The sequence below is a fragment of the Gallinula chloropus genome, assembly GCF_964237585.1.
Source record: "Gallinula chloropus genome assembly, chromosome: Z".
Taxonomy (NCBI): Eukaryota; Metazoa; Chordata; class Aves; order Gruiformes; family Rallidae; genus Gallinula; species Gallinula chloropus.
In genome coordinates this window covers 30,012,479-30,036,805 of record NC_140089.1, presented here as the reverse complement: position 1 = coordinate 30,036,805, position 24,327 = coordinate 30,012,479, and the positions used below count along the sequence as shown (strand labels likewise).

At 38.7% G+C, this 24,327-nt stretch overlaps 1 protein-coding gene across 1 annotated transcript in view; it reads left to right on the top strand.

The window, feature by feature from the left end:
* Window positions 1-24,327, top strand: part of PAM (peptidylglycine alpha-amidating monooxygenase) — a gene marked incomplete at both ends in the record, with an annotated part of 76,631 nt that overhangs the window by 25,586 nt on the left and 26,718 nt on the right. The window contains 7 exons of the mRNA XM_084278389.1: window positions 8,184-8,232; window positions 8,718-8,785; window positions 10,191-10,271; window positions 10,384-10,460; window positions 10,748-10,851; window positions 15,262-15,449; window positions 16,105-16,179. Coding sequence (XP_084134515.1) covers window positions 8,184-8,232; window positions 8,718-8,785; window positions 10,191-10,271; window positions 10,384-10,460; window positions 10,748-10,851; window positions 15,262-15,449; window positions 16,105-16,179 — 642 coding nt within the window. The remainder of the gene's footprint in view (window positions 1-8,183; window positions 8,233-8,717; window positions 8,786-10,190; window positions 10,272-10,383; window positions 10,461-10,747; window positions 10,852-15,261; window positions 15,450-16,104; window positions 16,180-24,327) is intronic.

Below are 24,327 nucleotides of genomic sequence, written 5' to 3'. Positions count from 1 at the left end.
TAGTGCGGGGCCCAAAACTGAAAACAGTACTTGAGGTGCGGCCTCAACAGAGCTGAGTATAATGGGACAATCACTTCCCTATTCCTGCTGGCCACACTATTCCAGGACGCTGCTGGCATCTTCTTGGCCACCTGGGCACACTGCTGGCTTGGCTTATGTTCAGCCAGTTGTCAACTAACACCCCCAGGTCTTTTTCCTCCAGGCAGCTCTCCAACCACTCTGCCCCAAGCCTGTAGCATTGCGTGGGGTTATAGTGATGCGGGACCCAGCACTTGGCCTTGTTGAACCCCCATAAAGTTGGCCTCTGCCCATTGATCCAGCCTGTCCAGGTCCCTTTGCAGAGTCTTCCTGCTTTGCAGCAGATTGATACTCCCACGCAATTTGGTGTCATCTGCAGACTTACTGAGGGTGCACTCAATCCCCTCATCCAGCTCATTAATAAAGATGTTGAACAAGACCAGCCCCAGGACCAAGCTCTGGGGAACACCACTTGTGACGTGCCCCCAGCTGGGTTTAGCTCCATTCATTACAACTCCTTCGGCCTGGCTGTCCAGCCAGTTTTTAACCCAGCAAAGCGTATACCCATCTAATCCATGAGTGGCTGGTTTCTGTACGAGGATATTGTGGGAAACAGTGTCAAAGGCTTCACTGAAGTCCAGGTAGACCACATTCACAGCCTTCCAGTGATCCACAAAGCAGATCACCTTGTCATAGAAGATCAGGTTGATCAAGCACGATCTGCCTTTCATAAAGCCAGGCTGACTGGGCCTGATCACCTTGTTGTCCTGCATGTGTTGGGTGATGGTACTCAACATTATTTGTTCCATCAGCTTCCCCAGCACCGAGGTCAGGCTGAGGCCTGTAGTTCCCCGTGTCCTCCTCTGAGTTGTGACAACTCAGAGGACAAATGATAAAATATACGAATTAACTTACTGTATTTTCAGTAGCACACCAGATTCAGAAGCAGTGTTCATAATTTAATTTTCTGACTTAGAATGAGTGCAAATATAAAGTACTTGGCTGGAGGTAGTAATTATTTATGCATTAGCACCCAATAATTATTTGTGTATTAGCACCCAATTCTACTTCCTATCAATTTTGGGTGAAAAAAAGTCATAGTTAAAAATGTATCAACTCTCATTTTCAACTGTTGATATTTCTTCATTTAATTAACCAGTTATTAAACTAATTATGCTTTTCCTCCCTCCTTAGACATAATCCACAGCTAAGTATTCATATTTAGACCTGCACTTCATGCTCAGATGGCAAAACAAAGTTTACTGTATATGCAATGCAGTTGACACACTGTTCTGAATTTATTCTTTGATACAAGTGCCTTTAGACCTAATTTTTTAAAATACGGGGTTCTTTCCAGTCCCTAGAGTTTGTTTTTTCCATCATCACTGTAAGAAAGATTGTTTCTAATAAAGAAAGATTGTACTAATATCTTAGTCCTTATTGACCTTATCCCCAAGAATCAAATTAATTAAAAGTTATTAATAATAATAATAATATCTTTTAACTTGTTCTGTATGTAAGAGAGGGAGAAGACCTGCATGGATAAGCAGGGAGCTTATGAGTAAACTCAAAGGGAAGCAGAAGACCTATGAACTGTGGAAACAGGGTCTGGGTTCCTGGGATGAATATAAGGATGTTGCCAGGGCCTGTAGGGATGCAACTAGGAGGGCTAAAGCCCGCTTAGAAATGAAGCTGGCAAGGGACATAAAGGATAATAAGAAGAGTTTTTTCAGATATGTGAATAGTAAAAGGATGACCAGGGATAACGTAGGTCCCTTGCTGAATGAGGCAGGTGTCCTGGTAACAGGAGATGATGAGAAGGTGGAGATACTGAATGCCGCCTTTGCTTCGGTCTTTACTCCGAAGGCTACTTGGGACCCACAGATCCCGGACAAAAGTAGGAGTGGTTGGGGAATGAAGGGCTTCCCTCTAGTTGAGGTAGGGGTAGTCCAGGAGCGACTCAAAGGATTGGATGCACACAAATCCATGGGCCCGGATGGGATACACCCATGTGTGCTGAGAGAGCTGGCGGAGGTGATTGCGGAGCCACTCTCTATCATCTTCGATAGGTCCTGGACTACAGGAGAAGTGCCTTAAAATTGGAGAATAGCCAATATAACTCCGGTCTTTAAAAAAGGCAAGAAGGAGGATCCCAGTAACTATAGGCCAGTCAGCCTCACTTCTGTCCATGGAAAGGTGATGGAACAGCTTGTTTTGGATGCCATCTCTGAGCAGTTGGAAGAGAAGAAGGTCATGAGGAGTAGTCAGCATGGATTCACCAAGGGGAGATAGTGCTTGACCAATCTCATAGCCTTCTATGATCTCATCACTGGCTGGGTGGATGGAGGGAGAGCAGTGGATGTCATCTACCTTGACTTCAGCAAGGCTTTTGACACTGTCTCCCACAAGATTCTGATAGCAAAGCTGAGAGAGCATGGGATAGATGAGTGGACAGTGAGGTGGGTTGAGAACTGGCTGTCGAACCGAGCCCAGAGGGTTATGATCAGTGGAGTAGAATCTGACTGGAGACCTGTGACTAGCGGTGTTCCCAGGGCTCAGTGTTGGGTCCAGTCCTGTTTAATATCTTCATTGACGACCTTGATGAGGGAATAGCATCCACCCTCAGCAAGTACCCGATGATACAAAGCTGGGAGGAGTGGCTGACATGCAGGAACACTGCGCTGCCATCCAGAGAGACCTGGACAGGCTGGAGAGCTGGGCAGGGAGAAACCAGATGAGGTTCAACAAAAGCAAGTGTAGAGTCTTGCACCTGGGAAGGAATAACCGTCTGTGTCAGTACAGGCTGGGAGATGACCTGCTGGAGAAGAGCTCTGTGGAGAAGGACCTGGGGGTCCTGGTAGATGACAGGTTGGCCATAAGCCAGCAGTGTGCCCTGGTGGCTAAGAGAGCCAATGGGATCCTGGGGTGCATCAGGAGTGTGGCCAGCAGGTCAAAGGAGGTGATCCTCCCCCTCTACTCTGCCCTGGTCAGGCCCTACATGGAGTATTGTGTCCAGTTCTGGGCTCCCTGTTATAAAAAGGACAGGGATCTCCTGGAGAGAGTCCAGAGAAGGGCAACGAAGATGATTAGGGGCCTGGAACACCTCCCATATGATGACAGGCTGAGTGAACTGGGACTGTTTAGTCTCGAGGAAAGAAGACTTAGGGGGGACCTAATTAGTGTTTATAAATATCTTAGACATGGGACGCAAGGTGAATCAGCCAGCCCCTTTTCAGTGGTCTGTGGGGATAGGACAAGGGGCAATGGCTGCAAGTTGGAGCACAGGAAGTTCTGCACCAACATGCAGAAGAACTTTTTCCCAGTGAGGGTAACAGAGCCCTGGGACAGGCTGCCCAGGGAGGTGGTGCAGTCTCTTTCTCTGGAGATATTCAAGTCTCATCTGGACGCCTATCTGTGCAATATGAGCTAGGGAGCTGCTTTGGCAGGGGGGTTGGACCCGATGATCTCTTGAGGTCCCTTCCAACCCCTACGATTCTGTGATTAATCACATACTATCATTTTCTATACGTATAACCCTAGCATTGTTTGAAGTAGTTAAAAAATCTTTGTGAAGTTGGACATGATGATCCATATGGGTCCCTTTCAACTCAATATATTCTGTGATTCTGTGTGTGGAGCAAACTTTTGGGGACTTCCTCAATTTTTGTTCAACTTTGGCTCCTTTCTCATTCCCTTTGTTTTTCCCTCTCTTTTCATGCACAGAGCACACGTAATACTCACATTCTCAGTTTTTTTCTAAGCCACACTTCTTCACTGAGCAAGGATTTATTTCTTCCTGCTCTCATTCCCTACAAGAATTACATTACCCACGTTACATATGATACATGTCTGCCTTTGTGAGGCAGGGGAGGGGGGGTGGGGTGCTGTTCTGAGTATCAGGGAGAGTAATTCAATTTTGCCACTAAGGTGGTGGATGTCCTGAAAGTAACTGTTTTTTTTCATAAGCACCCTAGTCCTATCTGAACAGTGTCATCTCTTTAATAACGAGGAGGCTTAACGGTGGTGTCTTGAATAAAATTAATTTTGCATATTTGTAGACATTCATGTCTGCCTGTCGTGTTTCAGCCTCAGCTACCACCTGATCAGCATGTAGCCACTCACTCACTCCTCCCCTAGCAGGATGGGTAGGAGAAGGGGAAGACAAAACCAAACCTCATGGGTTGGGATAAGGATGGTTTGCTGGGACAGCACAGGGAGAGGGAAACAACAAAATGAGGACTTCCCACAGAATATGCAAACCTGGTGATTACACCAGACAATTTACTGACTTGACAACCAACTGTACACTCAGCCCACCCTCAGACTGTCCTGGAGCTGTGCCAATCCACCCTTGTAGCCAAAATCAGGACCGTTGTTGCTGAGTTGATTTTGTCTGAATGAAATTATGAGCAAGAACAAGCACCTTCACTCTTACGACAAAGATAATGTTCTTTTATGTATCAGCTGGTGTTCTTAGGTGGCAATATTGAGTGCAACATAATTTGTATTTCTATATACCAAGTCTTAGGTTCATTTTTGTGCTGTGTGTCTTTGTCTTTTTAAACATAATGTGTACAAATTCACTTTCCAGTGAGCATTAGCTTTGGAATTGCCTTGGTCAGCTTTGACGCTACTCCTAATCTTTAATGAGGCTAATCCAATTCCGAGAACATATGTGGAGATTCTGGTACAAATCAAATAGCTAACTTTGAGATAACGAGGTTTGTAGCTTCATAAAAAAAGCACCACTCTGTTACAGTGAATGCTTTTATGCATTCTAGCAGCCAGGTATGGATGCTATACTGTTCCTATTAAATATTAGAAATAGAGCTATGGAAACTGAATAACTAGTTTGAACAATGTGCTTTATAATTTATAATGCATCTACCCAGAGTGCAAAGAAAAAATGGTTTGAAGAGTGTTTATTCTCCTAATTCGCAGTAAAAAAGCTGCAGAATTTTACCTATCTAGGAAGCCCAAGAAATCTCAGCCTTTATGATGAATTATCATACATGTTCAGCATTACAAATCTGGGTAGACAGACTAGCAGGAAGCCAGTCATACTTGCATTGAAAGTTTTATTCTATCAATCTACAGAAAAGCAGTATTTGGCTTTAGGATAATTTGGCTTCTCAGCTATGAGTGTTTCATTTGACAAAAGTCAGTATTTCTAGTGTGTGAGATATTTCTCCTAGAAAATTAACAGGTATAGCATAGGTGATTCTTTTTACCTAATTTAAAAGTTTATTGGCATTTAAACTTGGAGTTACTGTTACGGAGTTGTTGTACAACTTTTAAAACAAATGATATATTTAAAATTTGACACCAGTTTTTGTTTGATAAAGTTAAAGCAGGGAATATTTAATATGATTGTGTTATATGCAAATATATATGCAAATATAACACAATCATATTAAATGACTGCATAGTCATAAGCACATCCTCTACTTTCATTTGAGTTGGAAACTTGCATGAACAATTGGTTTTGGTTTGAACCTGTTGCTGAGGCATCTAGAAATGTGCTTTCCAGTCTTTGCCACATGGCAAACAGTAACTAGTATCTACTGTGTCCTAGGACATTGTGTATTTGTTGAATAGCTGAAACAAATAAATGCAATGAGTTAGATAAGCTGGAGTGACAGACTACAAAGGAGACCTTCAGATTTTGTTGGTTGTGTGCTTTATTTAGGAGTATTATTCATAGGTTGCAAAACAAAGCTTGGAAAGAGTTTGCACAAGGAACTACGCATGGGCTCACTGCAGTTAAGAGTTCTTGGGTGGAGGGTTTAACAGCTTTGAGTGTTTCAAGGAGGTGAGCTGTAGAGGAGAGGCAAGGAAAAAGCATTTCCAGCATACCTCTGTAGTTAGAAAAACATTTGCCTCAGTCATGGCCAAATATAACCACAGACAAAACTACAGTATGCTGTAGGAATTTCTTGTAAGGCTAGACCAACTTGTCCGTTCATTATTTTATTCTTGATACAGCGCTGCAGGTCAGATTCTTGTGCCAGAGGTTGTTCTCATGTTTCTCCCAGTAATGATTATTACTGTATAATACTATGTAAGTACTGCATAATAGCCATAATAACTATCTCACTGTCTTCAGTTCATTTTGAAATTGCTTGGTTTAGAAGAAAAAACAACATTAAAAATTCAGTAAATACTCTGAAAGGTAAATTGAAAGATATGTAAGAGTAGTATTTCTCCTCCCAAATCGCTATTTTTAAAGAGACTATGAAATGGTAACGGTTACATTTTTCAAGCATGACTCGTTTGGCCTATGACAGGTTTGGTTTTACTGTTCTGGGGTGTTTTAATGGTGGTGTTTGAAACATGGGATGGTGGAATTTTCAGCAGTAAGTTGCAAAACTGAGAGACACAAAACTACCAATTCCATTTTAAATGTTAAGTTTTATTACTTTAAGTAATGTTCTGATAAGAAGCAAGCATTTCCTAGCTTCCTTTCAAATTGATGCACTGCAAACTTCTAACAATGTTTAACTCATTAAATATGAGTTCTGCAGTATCTCCAGTGTTGTATGAATACCCAAATATTAATTAAAAATATCATAATAATTTGAAACAAGGAAGGTGGGCCAAAAGAGATGTCACAAAGAACTTTATTGCAGACGTGGTAGTATTAAGATTGTAAGTGAAGACTCCTCTAGTGAGGAGTATGTATACATATCTTGAACTTTTTTGACAACCAAATAATTTAATTTGTCTTTCTACTAAATGTTTTCCTACCATTTCTATACTTTTGTCCTAATTGCTTAGTCTTTCTGGTGCTTTTAGATTCATGTTTTGGCCATTTAGAAGCAACATTTGTTATCTGTGATTGAAAACTAGTGCTTAGTCTGGCACGACATAACTTCATTTTTTGTTTCCATCTTTAGCCAGTGCTGACCGTATTTTGATTTTGACATTTTGCCTTTGTCTGCTGTAACTTAGAATGATAAAATGCTTTGTGTTCAAAGGAATATAAAGATGATCTAGTTCCAACTCCCCTGCCATGGGCAGGGACACCCTTCACTAGATCAGGTTGCTCAAAGCCCTATCCAGTCTGGCTTCAAACACTCCCAGGGATGGGGCTTCTACAGCCTCTCTTGGACAGCCTGTTCCAGTGCCTTACCACCCTCACAGTAAAGAATTTCTTCCCAATGTCTAATCTAAACGTGCCCTCTTCAGCTTGAAGCCATTGCCCCTTGTCCTATCACTACAGTCCCTGGTGAACAGTCCTTCTCTCACTTTCCTGTACGACCCCTTTAAGTACTGGTAGGCCGCAATGAGGTCTCTTTGGAGCCTTCTCTTCTCCAGACTGAGCAAGTCCAACTCTCTCTTAGCCTGTCTTCATGGGAGAAATGCTGCAGCTCCCTGAACAGCTTCACGGCCTGTTGATGGCCTTCTGAGCTTTTAGCACACACTGCTGACTTGTGTTGAGCTTATTGTCAATCAGCCCCCCCCCAAGTCCTTCTCCTCAGGGCTGCTCTCAATCCATTCTCCACCCAGCCTTGTAATTGTGCTTGGGATTGCACCAACCCACATGCAGGACCTTGCACTTGGCCTTGTTGAACTTCAGGCAGGGCCCATCTCTCCAGCCTGTCAAGGTCCCTCTGGATGGCATCCTTTCTCTCCAGTGTGTTGACCTCACCTCACAGCTTGGTGTGACCAGCAGCTTTCTGAGGGTACACTCGATCCCTCTGTCTGGAGAGGTGCTCTTCCCCCCGCTCCATTTTTAAGACTTAACTTAAAAAAAGTAAAAAGTAATACATGTGTTTTCAAGACTGCACTTTAAAGTGGAGAATTTTTATTGTAAATTTTAGATTAAGTTTTCAGTGTCTATTATATGTCTGTACAAACATACATGTTTGCATAATGATGTTACTTATTGATGTTATTATACTGAAAAATGTCTATTTTTCTACAATGTATCGTTTGTTTGGCTGTTTATTTGAATGGAAAAAATGTGGGTGATACAGTGGCAGAACTATATTAGGATTTTGTGGTGGTCAGATTTGTGCAAATTTGAGTAATGTTTCCATACATGAAAGTTAATTAAATTTTGTATTTTGGTATTTTTTATGCTGCAGAAGAATGTTACTAATGTGGAATAATTTCACATGGATTCAGTTACTAATAATAAAACTGTTTTGTAATTTGTACAGATAAACACAAGGACTGCTCTGGTGTAACTTTACACCTGACACATCAGAAGTAAGTCTCTTTAAAAACACTGTTTTTTTCATCAGAAGGCATAGAGACCTCTCCTTTAGATTCCTGTGAAAACATGTTAAATAAAAATAATACATACTCCATGATATTAAGGCTGTTTTAAGCCATTTGTCATCTGCTGGCAATAATTTTTCTTCTTGCTTGATGAAATAGTGCAAGCACTACTGAGGTAATGCAGTTTAAGAGCTTCACATTTAGAAATCAGGGACACAAACAGTGATGTGGGTCTGTGAAATTACTTTCCAGTTATGTGGGTGACTATTTTGTCTTATTTCACTTACTTTGTAGAAGATACACTGTGAAATAAAGGAGGGAAAGGGAAGTACTGTGTACCAGCTTCTTAGACTGCTTTCAGACATAATCCAGTATTTAGAAAGTAGGGGTGTTAAGTGGGATTACATGTTGTTTCGCTTGCAGTTGGGTTTGACAAAGAACTTGTTTAGCAGAGCTTGGGTTTTGAATTGCAGGCAGCCTTTGATTGCTGGAATGTATCTTATGATGTCTGTGAACACTGTAATACCACCTGGCGAGAAAGGTGAGTCGTAATTCTTCCAAGTGATTACATAATTTCAACATCTGATTTAGATTTACTGTTAATTGCAGAAGAAGATTTAGCAGAGGCTGAATTGTAGGTGGACACATTAATTACTTAAATAATCAGAAAATAGTTATAATTTTAAAATTCTATCTTTTTTATTATTCTTCATCTACATTTGTCATTCATGCTATTTGTGATTTAGTAAGAGTTCAGTTTTGATGAATTAATTTCTAACAGTAAGGAGCTGCTCTTCAAATTCTTTTTCTGTTCCTAGATGGTTAAAATAGTGTAAAAGAAAGTTTCCAAACAGTTTCTATTCAGATTGCTATGCCATGGATTTTATCTGAAACTCAACTTGGGTAGTCCCTACATCTCTTCTTCAAGTTAGCACAGAATGTTCTATTTTAAGGAAGCTGAAGACTGTTCTTACATTTTCCTATACTATACCAGAAATTTAAATAAGATATCCAAGAACACCATTTGTCCATTTACAATTAGATGCCTAAATAGAATGAGATGGTCAAATGCTTAACTGACTGAAGCTGTTCAGTGAATCTTTTTTAATTTTAATTGAAGCAATACATTTTGCTCTTCAGTATGAAACCATATCAAACTAATCCTCCTCCAGAAATACTTGATCAGTGTAGAAATTTAGTTTTTCACCTGGAGGGATGAGGGAAAGGGGAATAAAACCAGTTCTGTGCCTATTGATAACTGCTTTCTCATGTTCAATCAGATTTGCAGTTCTTAAGCAAAGTGTGAAGTTTATTATAACGCAAAAAATGCAGCAACTCCCCAGATAGCTCTGGGAGAGAGGCATGGGCAGATGTGTACTTCTCTGTGGGCTTTTCTTTAGCTACTGTGATGCACCTAACATAAGAATTGGCCTGCAGATGTTGTCTGTCCAGCATTTCTCCAGCATTTCTCTGGCAATATCTACATTTAACCCAGGGTCTTTAAAGCTAGGCATAGAATTGTAAGATCTTAAAATCAAGCCTTCACTGTAAATTTTAATAGTTTATATAGTTTTATTTTCATTTTCTACTGAGTAGGCCATTGACCATAGGTATGTTTATGTTAAATGTCCCTCAGCGCAGTCTGCAAGCAGGTACTTTGCTTCATTAAGTAGCAGTAACACACGCTGGAAAAAATGCCACTGAGTTTCAGCCCTATTTTGTGTCTACATCATCACAGAAAGTAATTTTCATGCTACGTGTACTTTATCTTGTTAATTTTTCTTTACAGATGTCTTGAGATAGACATGCAGAAACATCATGCAGTATCTTTTGAAATTGTCTGTTGTCTGGTTTAGGTATACCTTTCGTAAATGGTTTTCACACGGAACTTTTCTCTGATAAATAATGGGGTTTTCTTTGCTTATTATGCCGTCATATTTTAACAGTGGTTGATGCCGACATTGCCTGCCATTACAAAAGGTTTCCAATGCACCTTTTTGCCTACAGAGTTCATACACACAGACTAGGTAAGAGTTGTATTGCAACTTAGTAATATCAAATATTTAACAGAAAAAATGGCACTACAACGTGTTTTTTATAAATGTGTCTCATGTTTGCAAACATATTGGTATGTTGTAGGTAAAGTAGTGAGTGGATACAGAGTGAGGAATGGTCAATGGACCTTGATTGGTAGACAGAGTCCACAACTACCACAGGTAGGTTGTTTTATTAATTCTAACTGTGAATTTTAATTATTTACAAGTGAGAAGGTGAATTGGCAGTCATGTACACACAGATCTGCGTCATGACATTTCCACTGGTAACATGCTGCTGTGCCACTGGAAGTGAATACTGCCAAGTATTATCATGATTACATTATGATGCAAAAACATTCCAAAATTACTTTCCAGATGTCTAGCACTGTTATTCTCTTGTGTGTGTATAATGACGTAAATAGTATAAGAAACTTTCACTAATTATGGTGAATCATCCTCTCTTTCAGGCATTCTACCCAGTAGAACATCCTGTAGATGTTAGTTATGATGATATCCTTGCAGCTAGATGTGTGTTCAGTGGTGAAGGCAGAACTACAGAGACACATATAGGGTAATTTTTCTCTATTTGTCCCATTTCCTAAGCAGTGTTTCCAAGGTATTGGTTATGTGTAGAAATGTATTTGTTTCATTTCTTCTTCCAGGATAATTCTAACAAACTGTTAAATTCTACCAGAATGATCTGTTCTGCTGTATAGTCTGTGAAAGATTTTACTCTACACAATGTTCATTGGCTTTACTTATGTGAATAATCACTTTGCTGACGTGTTTATTAGGTAAACATATTTCTTAGGCAAAGATACGCTTCCAAATACCTTACTCAGGTGTTGGTCTATTCTGCACTTAGAGAAGGATTCAGAATATTAACTCTGAAATATGTGGGTTTAGTAAGTTGAAGTTACTGACTGTTCAGAGCAAAATAATAGAGCTTCACAATTTCTCTTCATTATTTCAGAAATAAAATGTATGGACACATAAAATTCTAATAAAATTTTGACACATCATAAAATCTAACATTATAATTTGGAACAACATGCCTGTTACCTTTTTTTCTATGTAAAAATATACAGGCTTTTATGAAAAATAAGATGAAGACATAAATTACTAGCAGTGATAAACAGGAAAATCTGACCTGTTTTTCAGTGGTGCTGTTCAGCAGAAGATGACAGGCATAGCTCTATAAGATCAAGTTGGCAAATACAACTGCAAAAACAGGTGCAATATGGCTGTTCCCTTAACTGGCTCCAGTTCTTTGAACTGTAATTAACTGCATGTGCAAAAATATGAAGATATCCTGCAGAAATCTGCCCATTCTGCAAGTATGTGCTGCAACACCCAAGGAAGGAGTTTTTAGTGTACTGAACCACCCTAAGATTGCTTCTCAGTCGAGGGTTCAGGATTCAATACGGATTTATCACTTTGCAGTGGGTAGTTGTTTTTGGTTGCGCAGCAAGGGTCAGGGGGCTGCAGAGGTGGCTTCTGGGAGAAGCTGCCAGAAGCTTCCCCTGTGTCTGACACAGCCAATACTAGCTGGCTACAAGACGGACTTGTCACTGGCCAACAAGGAGCCAATCAACACAAGTGGTAGCACCTCTGGCATAACTTAAAAAGGGGAAAAAAAAATTTAAAACAGGCAGCAGCTTTTTGCCACCAGAGAAAGGAATGAGAAGATGTGAGAAACTTGGCAGACACCCAGGTCAGTGAAAAAGGGGGTAGAGAGCCACTCCAGGAGCCAGAGCAGATCCCCCTGTAGTCTGTGGAGGAGAGCATGGTGAAACATGCTGTCCCCCTGCAGCACATGGAAGATGATGGGTAGTGGAGATTCTACCTTCAGTCTGTGGAGGACCCCACAGTGGAGCAGGTGGAAGCTTCTGAAGGAGGCTGAAATCCAGTGGGAAATCCATGTTGGAGCAAGCTCCTGGCAGGACCTATGAACCTGTAGAGGGAGAAGTAGGTTTGCTGGCAGGACTTTTGACCCCTTGGAGGACCCACGCTGGAGCAGACTGGACTTCAAGGGCTGCACCCTGTAGAAGAAACACACACTGGGGCAGTTTGTATAAAACAAGCTGACCTTTAAACTTATAGATAATTTCTACCCGTGAATTATCAGACACTACACATAAACATATTAAACAAGTCTTTCTTACACAAAACCCAAGAAAATATGGAAGTGTATATGGTTGGAAAAATAATTATTACCATAATAGGCAATGAATGGATGAAAAGGAATGCATTCAGAACAATGATGTGTATATGGAAAGATAAAAGTTAAAATAAAATCAAGGAAAATTGTTTAAATCTTGGAAAATTTTGCCCTGATGTTGCAGTTGTCTTGCAGTGTTGCAAGAATTACTTGTCAGTCCACAAGGAACATTAAAAGAACCTTTGAGTTCCAAATACCAGCACTGAAAAAATGTGAAATGCAAACATGAATGGAAAGCTGTGAAATAATAGATATCTGAAAAGGATCAGTTGGATTCTGAATGTTCACTTTTCGGGTCTATATTTAATTTTCTGCCTGTGTTGTTTTGGTTTTTTTCCTAAACTAGCTGAAAAAAGGTCAGCTTGGGTTTTTTTCATGCTTTAATTACATTAACTGCTTTCCATTGTTTTACGTTATTGCATGACTCCCATTGTTCCCACTAACCTTTTCCATCCTGCTTCCTCTCCTATTCTGAGAAATTAAATTAGGTATTGAGGCATGCCTCATATATGTGTGGAGTTTGGCAAGCCAAGGTTCAGAAGTGAAACCTGACTCTGCTTATGCTATTGACTGCATACAAGTTCAGGGTAGTTACACAAGCACAGACTTAGTGACTCTGGTGTGGAGAGGTGTGGCAGGACTCCTCTCGTCAGAAGTTTCATAAATCATCCATTTCAGTTAGCTCAAACCTGTGAAAATTAAAGGGTTGAATTATCCTTTGTAAAATAAGGACATAAACTATTCTTAAGTTATGAAGCAAGATTGCTTTTAATTTTTGCTACAGGCCAGTAAGTACTCCATGCAAGCAGCCACTGCATTTTCATAACAAATAACTTAATGATGTTTCAGGGTAAACATTAGAGTTTATACTGTGTCAAGTAGTCTGTAGTTTACCAGCCTAAGTGATTTCAAAGAACTAGAGCCCATTCATTGTAAAGATGGTATCTTTGTAAAGGAAAGTGCCATTGGCCATGGAGGCTGCTTGTTTTTCCAGTTGCCATGTCATACAATGTTTAAAACTCTTAACTGACAGAAAATAGTGCAACATCTATCTTTCTTTTTCAAAATATGTTTAACAGGCATTGTACCATTGAAAAGAAGGTTTATGTGCCTGTAGCAAAATGTTCCCACTCAGCATTTAAGATTTTTAAACTGCATTATCTTGCTTTTTGATGCTAAACCCTCTTTTTCATTGTGCTTCACTGTGTAATGCATTCTTTAAGGATGTTAAAATTTCTCTCCCATAGTGTATTGGCATTTCTACTCATTAAACTCATTCACAAATATCTAATCAAGACTTCAAATATTTAATGAAGGGTTTCTGGTTTTTCTGTAGATTTACTAAAACTGTTGTTGACAATTTATTTTTCTTTCTTAAACTCTAAATATTTAAAATTACACACTTTGAAATGTTTATACACAGTAACATGTGTCAGGTGAACAAGAGTTTGTGTAGGTTCCACATCCCTTTTTCTACTTTTAAGGAGAGGGCAATAATAGTGACAGATACTGATAATCCAGCAGTGAAGTTGATGCTTTCTAAAAGCTTAAGCAGAGCTTGCCCAGTCAGAGTCTGATTTTTGTGGTCTCCAAGGGATGCTAAATTTTCAATGCATGGAAAAATACCAATTCCCCTTTTGAAACTGTCTCTTCTCCCATGTTTCCCCTGTCTCCCCTCTGGCTGGTGTCATTATTGTTGCTATGGTGAATAAATGAGTGCTGCAGGATGCTGCTGGAAATTCAGCACTGACGTCTTTTGCAAACAGCTAATAGGCCACCCCCGTATCTTTTTATGATTGTGGACTCACTGTTTAATTGTGAAAGCTAATTAAAAAAATCTTAATATAAAGCCCTTTATTTTGTGAACCTTTCTTTATAATTCCTAGCTTATTCCATTGTCAGGATTGTGGTTATAAATAAAAGACACCTATATGGCAGAGAAAAAAACAAGACACAGATCACAGTTGCAAAGAGGACCTGTATTATCTGCTTCACAAAGTAATATTTTTCATGAAAAAAGTCTTTCTCTAACCAGCCAATTTTTTCTGTTGAAGACAAGATTATGTTGCAGTACAGAAGAGCCTCTTCTGTTTCAAATAAATGCACAACATTTATTGAAGACCTGAATTTTTCTCGTGTCTAATCATTCCTCTTGCGCTTATATTTTCTGTACAGAAGCTTGTGATAAAGTTTTTCTAAAGATGGCAATGTTATAACCTCTTTAACAGATATTTAAGTAGCCTTAACAAGTAATGAAATTAAGGTAGCCAATAAGTGGATGCACTTGAACATGGCACGGAAAATTTCGTAAAGGATAGCTGCTGAAATGAAACATAGACTTTCTTTGCAATGCTTCTAAACCAGGCTTGCCCCAGATTGACAGAGAAATATATGAATAGTGATGTAATGAATGATACAGTTCATCCAAACATTTGCATAGTTGATGACACACTGGAGACTGTGAGGATGATACTGGGGAAGTGAGAAGGAAGAGCAGTGTAAATAGTTGATGCAATTTTCTGTAGAATCACACTCTAGTTATTAGAAATTTCTGAGATAGATGGGAAGCTTGTGCAAAGTGGCATCTTTAGTGTAAAGTGAAAGAAACTTTCTATATTCACTGCAATTAAGCTTTTAAATATGTTATTGTGGGACTTCATTCCAACCTTTTAATGCTCTGTTAAACAAGTTATATAATTGAATTGCATCTTTATTCAGTCCATCCTCTCCTAACTGCCACACCTTCTTTGTATTGTGCAGGGGAACAGCCAATGATGAAATGTGTAATTTTTACATCATGTACTATATGGAAGCCAAGCATGCTGTCTCGTATATGACCTGCACACAGAATGCAAACCCTGAGATGTTCAGAAATATACCGCAGGAAGCAAACATTCCTATTCCAGTCAAGTCTGACATGCTAAAGATGGCACATGGACATCACGAAGGTGAGAAAAAATAGTAATTTTATCATCATTTTATTTAAGTCTGTTTATGCTCACGGGTGTGTTTGTTTATGTCACTTTGATATTCTAAATTTTCATTAAAGAGGAAATGCAATTCTAAATGAAATTCAAATCACTTATGGACAATCATAGGATTCTGCTCTTGGTTATGGTGAAAATGTTTCCCATAGTCTTTTCTTCATTTATAACTGTCTTTCAGTTTCCAATATAGAGCTCTGTAAGCTGTGTACCAAAAAGATTGCCCTGGTTTCTGTGCCAAGTAACAGTACTTCATATTATCACTTCCTAATATTTTCTTTATCTTCTATTTCCCACAAAGTTGTATCATAACATTTCAGTAGTTTTCTGGATCCCACTGCCTTATTACAGAAGGAATCAAATGTTCCTATTGAACACTGTTAGGGACATTAAGTTGGACCAGCAGTATTATCCAGAAGTAATCTGATTGGTATGTCTGTGTACCAAAGTACAAATCATATTTTATTTCTGTTGTTTTACTGCTGTGCTGTTTGGTACAACTACTATGGATAGATAAAATACCAAATGTTATTTCTGAAGGGCTTTTTTTCCCCAGTAGGAAGATACTCAATTCCACTCACATGCAGAGGTTAACATCGTATCCTAAATCCATTTTCAGAAACCAAGGATACTGATAAAAGTTCTTTGCTGAATCAGGCCAAACAAGAAGAAGAAGAAGAGATTTTCGATCAGGGTATGTACTTGCTTATTTCTGTGTCAAGTAAGGGAATCACTAATAGAAAATACTGATAAATCATACCCTGATTGTTAACGAGTTATGAAGTTTGTAATCTGTTTATCCTTAATTGATGCCATTTTCAATTTCTGTACAGCTGATATGATCGAATGCTATATAACAAATAATTTTTTTAAAAATAGTGTACCACTAATCTCTTGTGGGTGAAATTTATTAGTGCATTTTAATCTCATTAGATTTTCCTACTCTTGGATTAATTTGCCAGAGAAGCTTGTAATCTATGTGCAAGTGCAATCCTAAAGAATGGACACCAAGAAATAGTCCTATAGCATGTGACAGTTCTATATTCAATATGTAGCTACATGCTATTAGCTATTCTCCTATTTATCAGATTGTATTGCTATGTGTGTGTTAGGGAATAGTATGTTCATGGGCATCAGCATGGATTGTATATGCTGCTAGTGTTTAATACTGAATTATTTTTCACTACATTTGTGTATGTGAGCATATATGCATAACAAGTCATGCAAAAATGCAGGCAGTACTTAGTTGGGTTTCTACAACTTCTAGAAATATGCTGCTACTCATGTTTAAGAGATATTTTTAAATTACTTTCAAGTTCTTGTGGGTCATATGCTTCTAGATTAATATTGGTTTACTGTCAAGATTTTTCTTAATACTTAGGAAGAGACTTTGTCAGCTACAGTTTCCTTTGGTTTTCATTGAACAGAGTTCAGTTTCAAGGACTAAATAAATTAAAGACACAGTTTGTTTCGCCTTTAATGAGAGCAAAGATTAGGTCACTGTTCAGAGTTTTTGATAACATCTCCCAGAGGGGCTGGATTTTCTATGTACTCTGCCATTTTGCAGAGTTAACTCACAATTAAGTTACAGTTCCATACAATCTAGCTTCTAGAGTTTAAAAGCATCTTAAATTAAAGTACCTTAAACTGCTAGGGACAATTTTTATAATCCCATGTCTGAAAATTGTCTTAAGTCATTTCAAGATGGATTTTTTTAGGAAGGAGATACTCTTCTCATTTTTCTCACCTATTCCAGACCAGAATGACCTAGCTCCTTCCAACTTTATATCAAGATGTATGCTGGCAAGTTGCTTCACCATTATGTTACTAAGAAGTACCTTAGCATTTGGTTGAGGATCTTGTTACCTCTGTGTTTTATTGAATTCATTGGAGATTGAAACAGAATGTTGAAACAAAGTCCTGTTTTTAAAATCTTTTTCATTTGTCTTTGAAATGTATTTCAAAGCTGCATTTCTGCAATGCAGCCTCGTTTCCTGAGACCACTATTCAGTGTACATCCTCATCTAACATGTTTCTATGGAAACATGCTGCATTGTTTTGTCCACTTGAAATTAGTTGTGTTCATGGTGTGAAATATCAAAACACCGTAGTTGCCTTGGGGGAATTTTGTTTCATGTTCTTAATTGTTAGTTTAAGATAAACTCTCCCATCATGTATAGGAGCCTACCTTCAGTTTTGCACTGATACAGTTCTAACTTCACTTGAATTATGTGTGTGTAAGCAAAACAAGCAAAAGGAGAAATCAAATATATTTTTTTCCAAAGAGGGAAAGTTGGGTGTTTTAGGAAGTGGGTTTTGGTCCATCCAGGCACATGAGCACCTGTAAGATCGACTGAGAAAACCAAGAACCCAAAGTGGTCTGCTAAAATGTGCCTATGAAAATTACACCCAAAATGGAGTCTGGTTTTGTGGAGCAAAGCAGTTTTATGTAGTTGTGTTCCCAATGTGTCCACCCCCCTCAAGTGGCTTTGAACAACATCTTTAAGACAATAAATTTTTGCAGTTTGGAGGGAGGGTGCAGTGGACCCTTAAAGCTGCACAGAAGCAAATACATACGTTTGCTGAGGTAAAGGTTATAGCACGTGTTTTTCCCTTTATGGTCTGGCATGACATACTCTATATGATAAGCTTATCCACACACAGATCCACCAAAACACAGGCTTTGATTAGATCTGTTGCTGCTGAGCTGTTGCATAGTTAATTCGGCCTTTGCTTTGCTCTGGAGATAGTACTTCAACGATTTTTCCATAATTCTGTGTTTTATCTTGCATAGTATTTTCCCAGTGACTCTTTATGTTGTGCAACTTTCACTTTTACCTCCTTAGTTTCAAGTAACTGAAGTAAACCCTGTTAATTCACTAATGCTGGAATAGTTGTTAAATTGTTATGTTGTCCTGGAGATACGTAAAAGTCTAGCGGGTAGGTGCATGGTCAGAGAGACGGATTTTGACCTGACTGGTATTAAGTCTAAGCATTTGCCTCCAAAGGGGAAAACAAAAAAAGTCTGCCATGTGAAAGGATCTGCCTGCTAACAGGGCGTATGTCACATGATTGCCTGGGCAGAGGTTTTGCTACACACAGGCAGTTCATTACATGGGCACCTCCAAGGAGTTATCAATCATTGCTTCTACGATAAATTTTCCATTTCACCACCATCATTCATCAGGAGCACATTAATAAACAATGCAAATGTATTGAAATAAGTAATGTCACCAAGTGAACCACCAATCAGCATGAAGGCAAAGCTAAATCCCTTTTTGTGTTCAAATTAAACTGAACTTACCTTAATGAAACTGACCTCATGATACTGCTTCTGAAACAGCAGTGTCACTGTTTGGTGAAGATAAACTGTTCATAAGAAGTTAATTATTGTAGGAAATGCAATTGATTTAGACATTTGTGCATATGGGAGAGTTTCTTGTTCCTGCTGAAGCACAAAAGCCCTAGCAAACCAAATATTATTTATGATTTTTTTTCTTCATCAACAGAACTTTGATAAAACTGTATTGAATAGATACAGTACAGAAAAAATATGTTATCTGTTCGAAGCATTCACCATGTCTGGTAGATGTGTCTTCTTTCCCTGTGGAAAAAAAGGCCTAAATGTGTTTTATTGTGTTTGTTCAACACTTCCCTGTCTGTAGCCTGTAGCATAATTTAATATAGTTTAGGTTTGTTTTGGTATGCAAGCAATGAAGCACCTTTTATATTGAGAAAGTCAGCTGCTGATGGACCTGAAAGCTATATAGGCACAATAGCAGTAGTTTCTTGACAAGGAAATACACAGATGGTGGTTAATCAGATGTGCAGTATTTAATTTGTTGACCTGTGGCTCATGATTTGATATCTCATTTTGTATGCATTAGATGTAATCATGAACTTTCTTTTGAAGCAGAAAAGGCAGCTTTTTTCCCTAGTAAAGTCAGTATAATTATGTTTAAATGTTTTTTAAAAAACTCTCAAGGCTGGTTTGAAATGAAAATTCACTTACAACACACAGCCCAAAATTTAGATTTGATTTTTTGGTTGAGAAGGGCATGTGTATACACATGTATAAGTTACTACACTTACACGGGGGAGAGAGGAGATGGGATTTTCATCTTATTTCAGGTATTAATGTTCTACTGTGACAAAAAAGTGCATCTTTGCTTGTGTCAGACTTAGGGAATTTAGAATTTAGTACCAAAAAAGAAGTAATGTGTATTTTTTGCCTCTGATGATAGAAGCTGAAGAGTCAAAGTTACAGTTCTTCTGCCCTCAGTATTGGTCATTTGTACTGTCAGTTTGGGTCCTTTTTTTCCTTCATTCCCCATTATTTTATAATTACCATGAGCACAAATTATTGCAGGAGCTGAAATGGTGAAGTTCAGTGTTAGTGAACTTAAGATCTTTCTTTTTCAATGTCTCATATCAGTTTCCTGTATCACAGCTGAGCGTTTCAGCATAAATCCCATTAAACCTCCTACATTTAAAGTAATATTACAGCTTCAATCTAGCATTCTGAAGGTAGCTTTAAGTCTGCAATCATAGAATTACTGTCCTGACAGTGAGCTAGGTTGCATAGAAACCTCATTGTTTTAGAGATTAGAGTGTCTGTAGTAAATGAAATAGTGATGCTCCATCAATTGTATGAGATTTCTGTGTAAGTAGAGCTAACGTCGCAATCCATACAAAATGGTGGCTGAGTTATGGTTACACATAACTCTGCAATTTATTACCTGTTGGATGCCTAAACCACCTTTTAATTATTCTCAGTTGTTGTATGCTATATTTGCACAAGGGCTCACACACACACACAAACACAAAGATAGTTTGCAGAACATTTTTCTGAACTGCTGGAAATATTTTGCTAGGTTGTAGCTAAATCTGTGAGTTGAGAAACTGAAGTGTCTGTTCAGTGTAGCTGACTTTGCTCTTTGCTTATGCATTTCTGTGAAAAGTTTGTTACAATAAAAATGTACTGTACATGGCTTTTTGTACCCCTGAGACAAATTTTTAGGTAGTGAAATTGGGCTATATAGCTCCTCCTCTTTTTGCATCTTTTATCTTTTTTTTCCTTTTTTAAAAGAAAGTGAGGGGGGGAATGTGAAGGGAAGAGTACAATTTTTTGTGTGCTGGGTGTTGAGAGGAAAAGAGAATCAGCATGCAGACAGATCTTGGATTTTTCAGGTAATGAAGTAGTGTATTTCTGTGATAGAATTACATGGCAAACCTATGACAGCAGAGTCCATAGGACTGGATGTATTTTCACGCCAGAAGACGTAGCCATGAGTTACATTCATTTCTAAAAGAAATTTGTCGTAATTTACCCTGGCTAGTTTGTGTGGTTGTGAGAAAAGAGAGGAGTTCAATTAGGTAGGTGGCTAAAATTTCTTAGCTTGATGGAGAAACGATGAGGCTTGAAACAAAAGGAAAATTCACTTTCCACTATTGACATGGAATGCCCAGACTGAAGTGCTAGAGAGATTTTTAGATTAAGGGCAGACATATGAAAAAATCTTTAAACGTCTTCAGGCTTGGGATGAATGCTTGTTGCTCAGAGATTATATGAGGTCCCTTAAATAAGAGTACAAGAGTAAGAGAAAAATGACTGAATTAAACTGTGAAAGAAAATGGTACTGAAACGTATCTTTCCCAGTGAGGGTGACAGAGCCCTGGGACAGGCTGCCCAGGGAGGTGGTGGAGTCTCCTTCTCTGGAGATATTCAAGACCCGTCTGGACGCCTATCTGAGTGACATGTCCTAGTGAGCTGCTCTGGCAGGGGGGTTGGACCCGATGATCTCTGGAGGTCCCTTCCAACCCCTATGATTCTATTAGGAGCAATATTAACATTTAGAGAAGTATAATAAGAAAGATTAAGAATTTCAGGGGATTTTCTTGTTGTTTCAAGTGAAAGATCCTAGTCAAAAGTTGTAAATAAAAGATGAGCCTTTGATTTGGTTAGAACAAGAGTATTCATAATCTTTACAAAAGCATCTCCAGCACAGTAAAGAAGGGAGCAACTGATCTAAGGGGAAAAAATTGTGCTTGCATACTTGAGCAGGAAAAGACTGTAACAAGAAGGGAAAGAAGCCATTTTAAATTAAATGCTTCAGTCTTCATTTTTTGATACCTTGTTTATGTTCTCTGGTTCTTAAAATTATAGAGGGACTTTCTCTGGGTATTTGCTGCAGTGTAAAAAAACTGCTTAATCAATGAACAACTGCAAAACCTATTTGTAATATCATTAACATGTCTGAAGAAGTAGAAAGTGGTCATTGTATTAGTACAGGAAGAGTTCAGAGAAGCGATGAAGTCAGACCACAGATACAAAGCAGCAGAAATTATTTTATTATTATTATCATCGGAACATGTTTTCCTTTTATATAATTTTCATATCTGTTTTTTTTTAACTAAAGCATGATGGTGTTACAAGAAATAAACCTAGCAGAACTATTCTTTAATAAGCATAGTCTTTTATATAACATTTTGTGAAATAAAATGTGTTTACATGTATGTGCTGCAGGAAGTAGGAATTTGATGTGGAACTGGCATACTCTGTGACTGAATTACAAATGTCTGTAGTATATCGAAATGACCACATCAAAGTTCCATGTAATGAAACCATTGCATTTCTTGCTAGTCATTTAGCAGTTGCTGATACCTGCATTTTGTTGTAACAAAATGATTGGTGCTTGTCAGGAACTTATTACTGGTCAGGAAAGAAAGGAAATAATTAGTTAGGAAACTGCAACCAGGTTGAGTTTTCAGTCTCAAGTTCTGGTTTGTTGATGAAGAGCACACATCTGTAACAAAATGCAATCCTCAGTGAATGTTCTTTCACCTTCCTTACTTTCTGTTACCTTTTATACTGTCTTTTGCAGTTACAAACTCATTTAATGTGGTGATCTTGTCAACTATGGCTGGACCCTAAAACCATTTGTGCATTAAAACATTTTTACAGTTGAAGAAAAAAACAAATCATGAATTAAACCCAAAGAAAGTGCATTTACATTGCAGTAGTAGTAAAAGGCCTTCTTAAGGTTGTGCAGACATTGAAGAAAACACCTAATGATTTTATTTTTTAACCTTTTCTTCCATCTTTTTTAGCTCTGTAAGCTGCTTAGAAATGCCTTGAGAGCAGATGCAGTTCCTCTTCTTCGAACTTGTCAGTTTGGCTACACTGTAGGTGCATATCACTTAGTGCACATTGATGATGGCCAAGAATCTCCAGAGGAGCTTAACCCTTTTCACTTCTTCGTATCTGTGCCTCCTTCCCGAAGCCCTTCAAATTCCTTCTAAAAGGAAATAACCTTACTTAATATTTTTGTAGTTCTCAGGAATCTTTCCAGTGCTTTTATCAAAGCAACACTTGATATCAGCATGGAAGGACTCGCATGAAAAAATAATACCAGATTAGAAGCCATTTTGAAACTTGTTTTGTCCTATTATATCAAAGGCTGTTCCCAAGATGTAAGATGACATGAAGTCATAGTTGAAGTCCCTATCATTTGTACCCTGATTTCAGCACTTCTGAAAAGCACTGACTGTTTTTGCCAGATGAACATGCTAAACAGAGGCACCTTTGTGCATGGCAGATACGTACAGTCTCAGACCCCATTTTACTCAGAGATAAGGAGGAAAGCCAAAGTCAACTATGAAAACTTTTTTCTTAATATGATCTGACTTTTTTATTAATATGATCTTAATATGACTGAGACTTGAGTTTGTAGGAACAACATACTGCTTCTGTGTCAGATCAGGTATGCTCAAGGCTTTCAGTACAAGTATTCACACCAGCTGAGCTGCAGCAACACACAGATAAACTTTGCAGTACCTGTCCCCTGCCAATACAGAGGACTGCTTGCTAGAATTTTACTCTTAATCCCTCAGTTCTGGTTATCTCCTGGAAAGAAATAATTTTGTCAAAAGGCTGCAGTAGTGCCTTCGTGTTTGAAACCCTGTTCAGTCTGATTCTTAACAGCCTGGAAAGCTGCTGACAGATTGGGGAGCCTATCTGAGCGGTCTCAGTGAAACTGTTAAGAGGCATTATGACACAAGTACATATTCTGGTGATGAGAATTCTCAGGCACCACCAGGATATTCTTGCCTTTTTCAGCCAAACGAGTTTTCACATCTGTATCTTAATCGCTACATATTCAAACTCTCTGGACAGGCCTATTATGAGTGAACTTTCCATCTGTCTCAGAGCTTGATCCTGCAGCACCATGACTAGATACTTCCTCCAGACCGGAAATTGGTACTTCCAGCAGCTGTGTAAGGACCATGGACAGCGACTGCTCGCTGCACATCCAGAAATCACTGTCACTGGAGGAGGGGTGATTACAAAAAAGGAGGGTTGTTTTATACTTGGGTAGCTCAACATCATTGGGATTCTACTCACATCTCAGTGGTCAAGATACTAAACTGTTTCATTAACCCTACATCATCCTGGTCTTTTACTGAGCTAGGTGAGGTTCACCTCACAGTTCTCAATGAAGCTGCCAAAGTTCTGATTTTATTTGTTCGAATAATGTTTTTCCAAATCAGCATTCTGTAAAAGAATATTCCTCATGTAGAGCAAGGAAGCTTAAACTTACTGCAGCATGCTTCTGCATGGTGCTTCTGCACTGTTCCGTTCTGGAGGTGTTGATCTGGACAGATGTCACTTCCCTCAGAACAGAATAAACTCTAGGTAATTGTAGCCAGTCATATTTTACATAAAGGGAAGCGTTCTGATAGCTTACACGTAAGTGCATATAAGTACCTTCTGTGTAACGATCCTAATCAGTCAGCTTCCTTGAGACTGCACTGCTGGACTTCAGTTATGTCAACAGGAGGA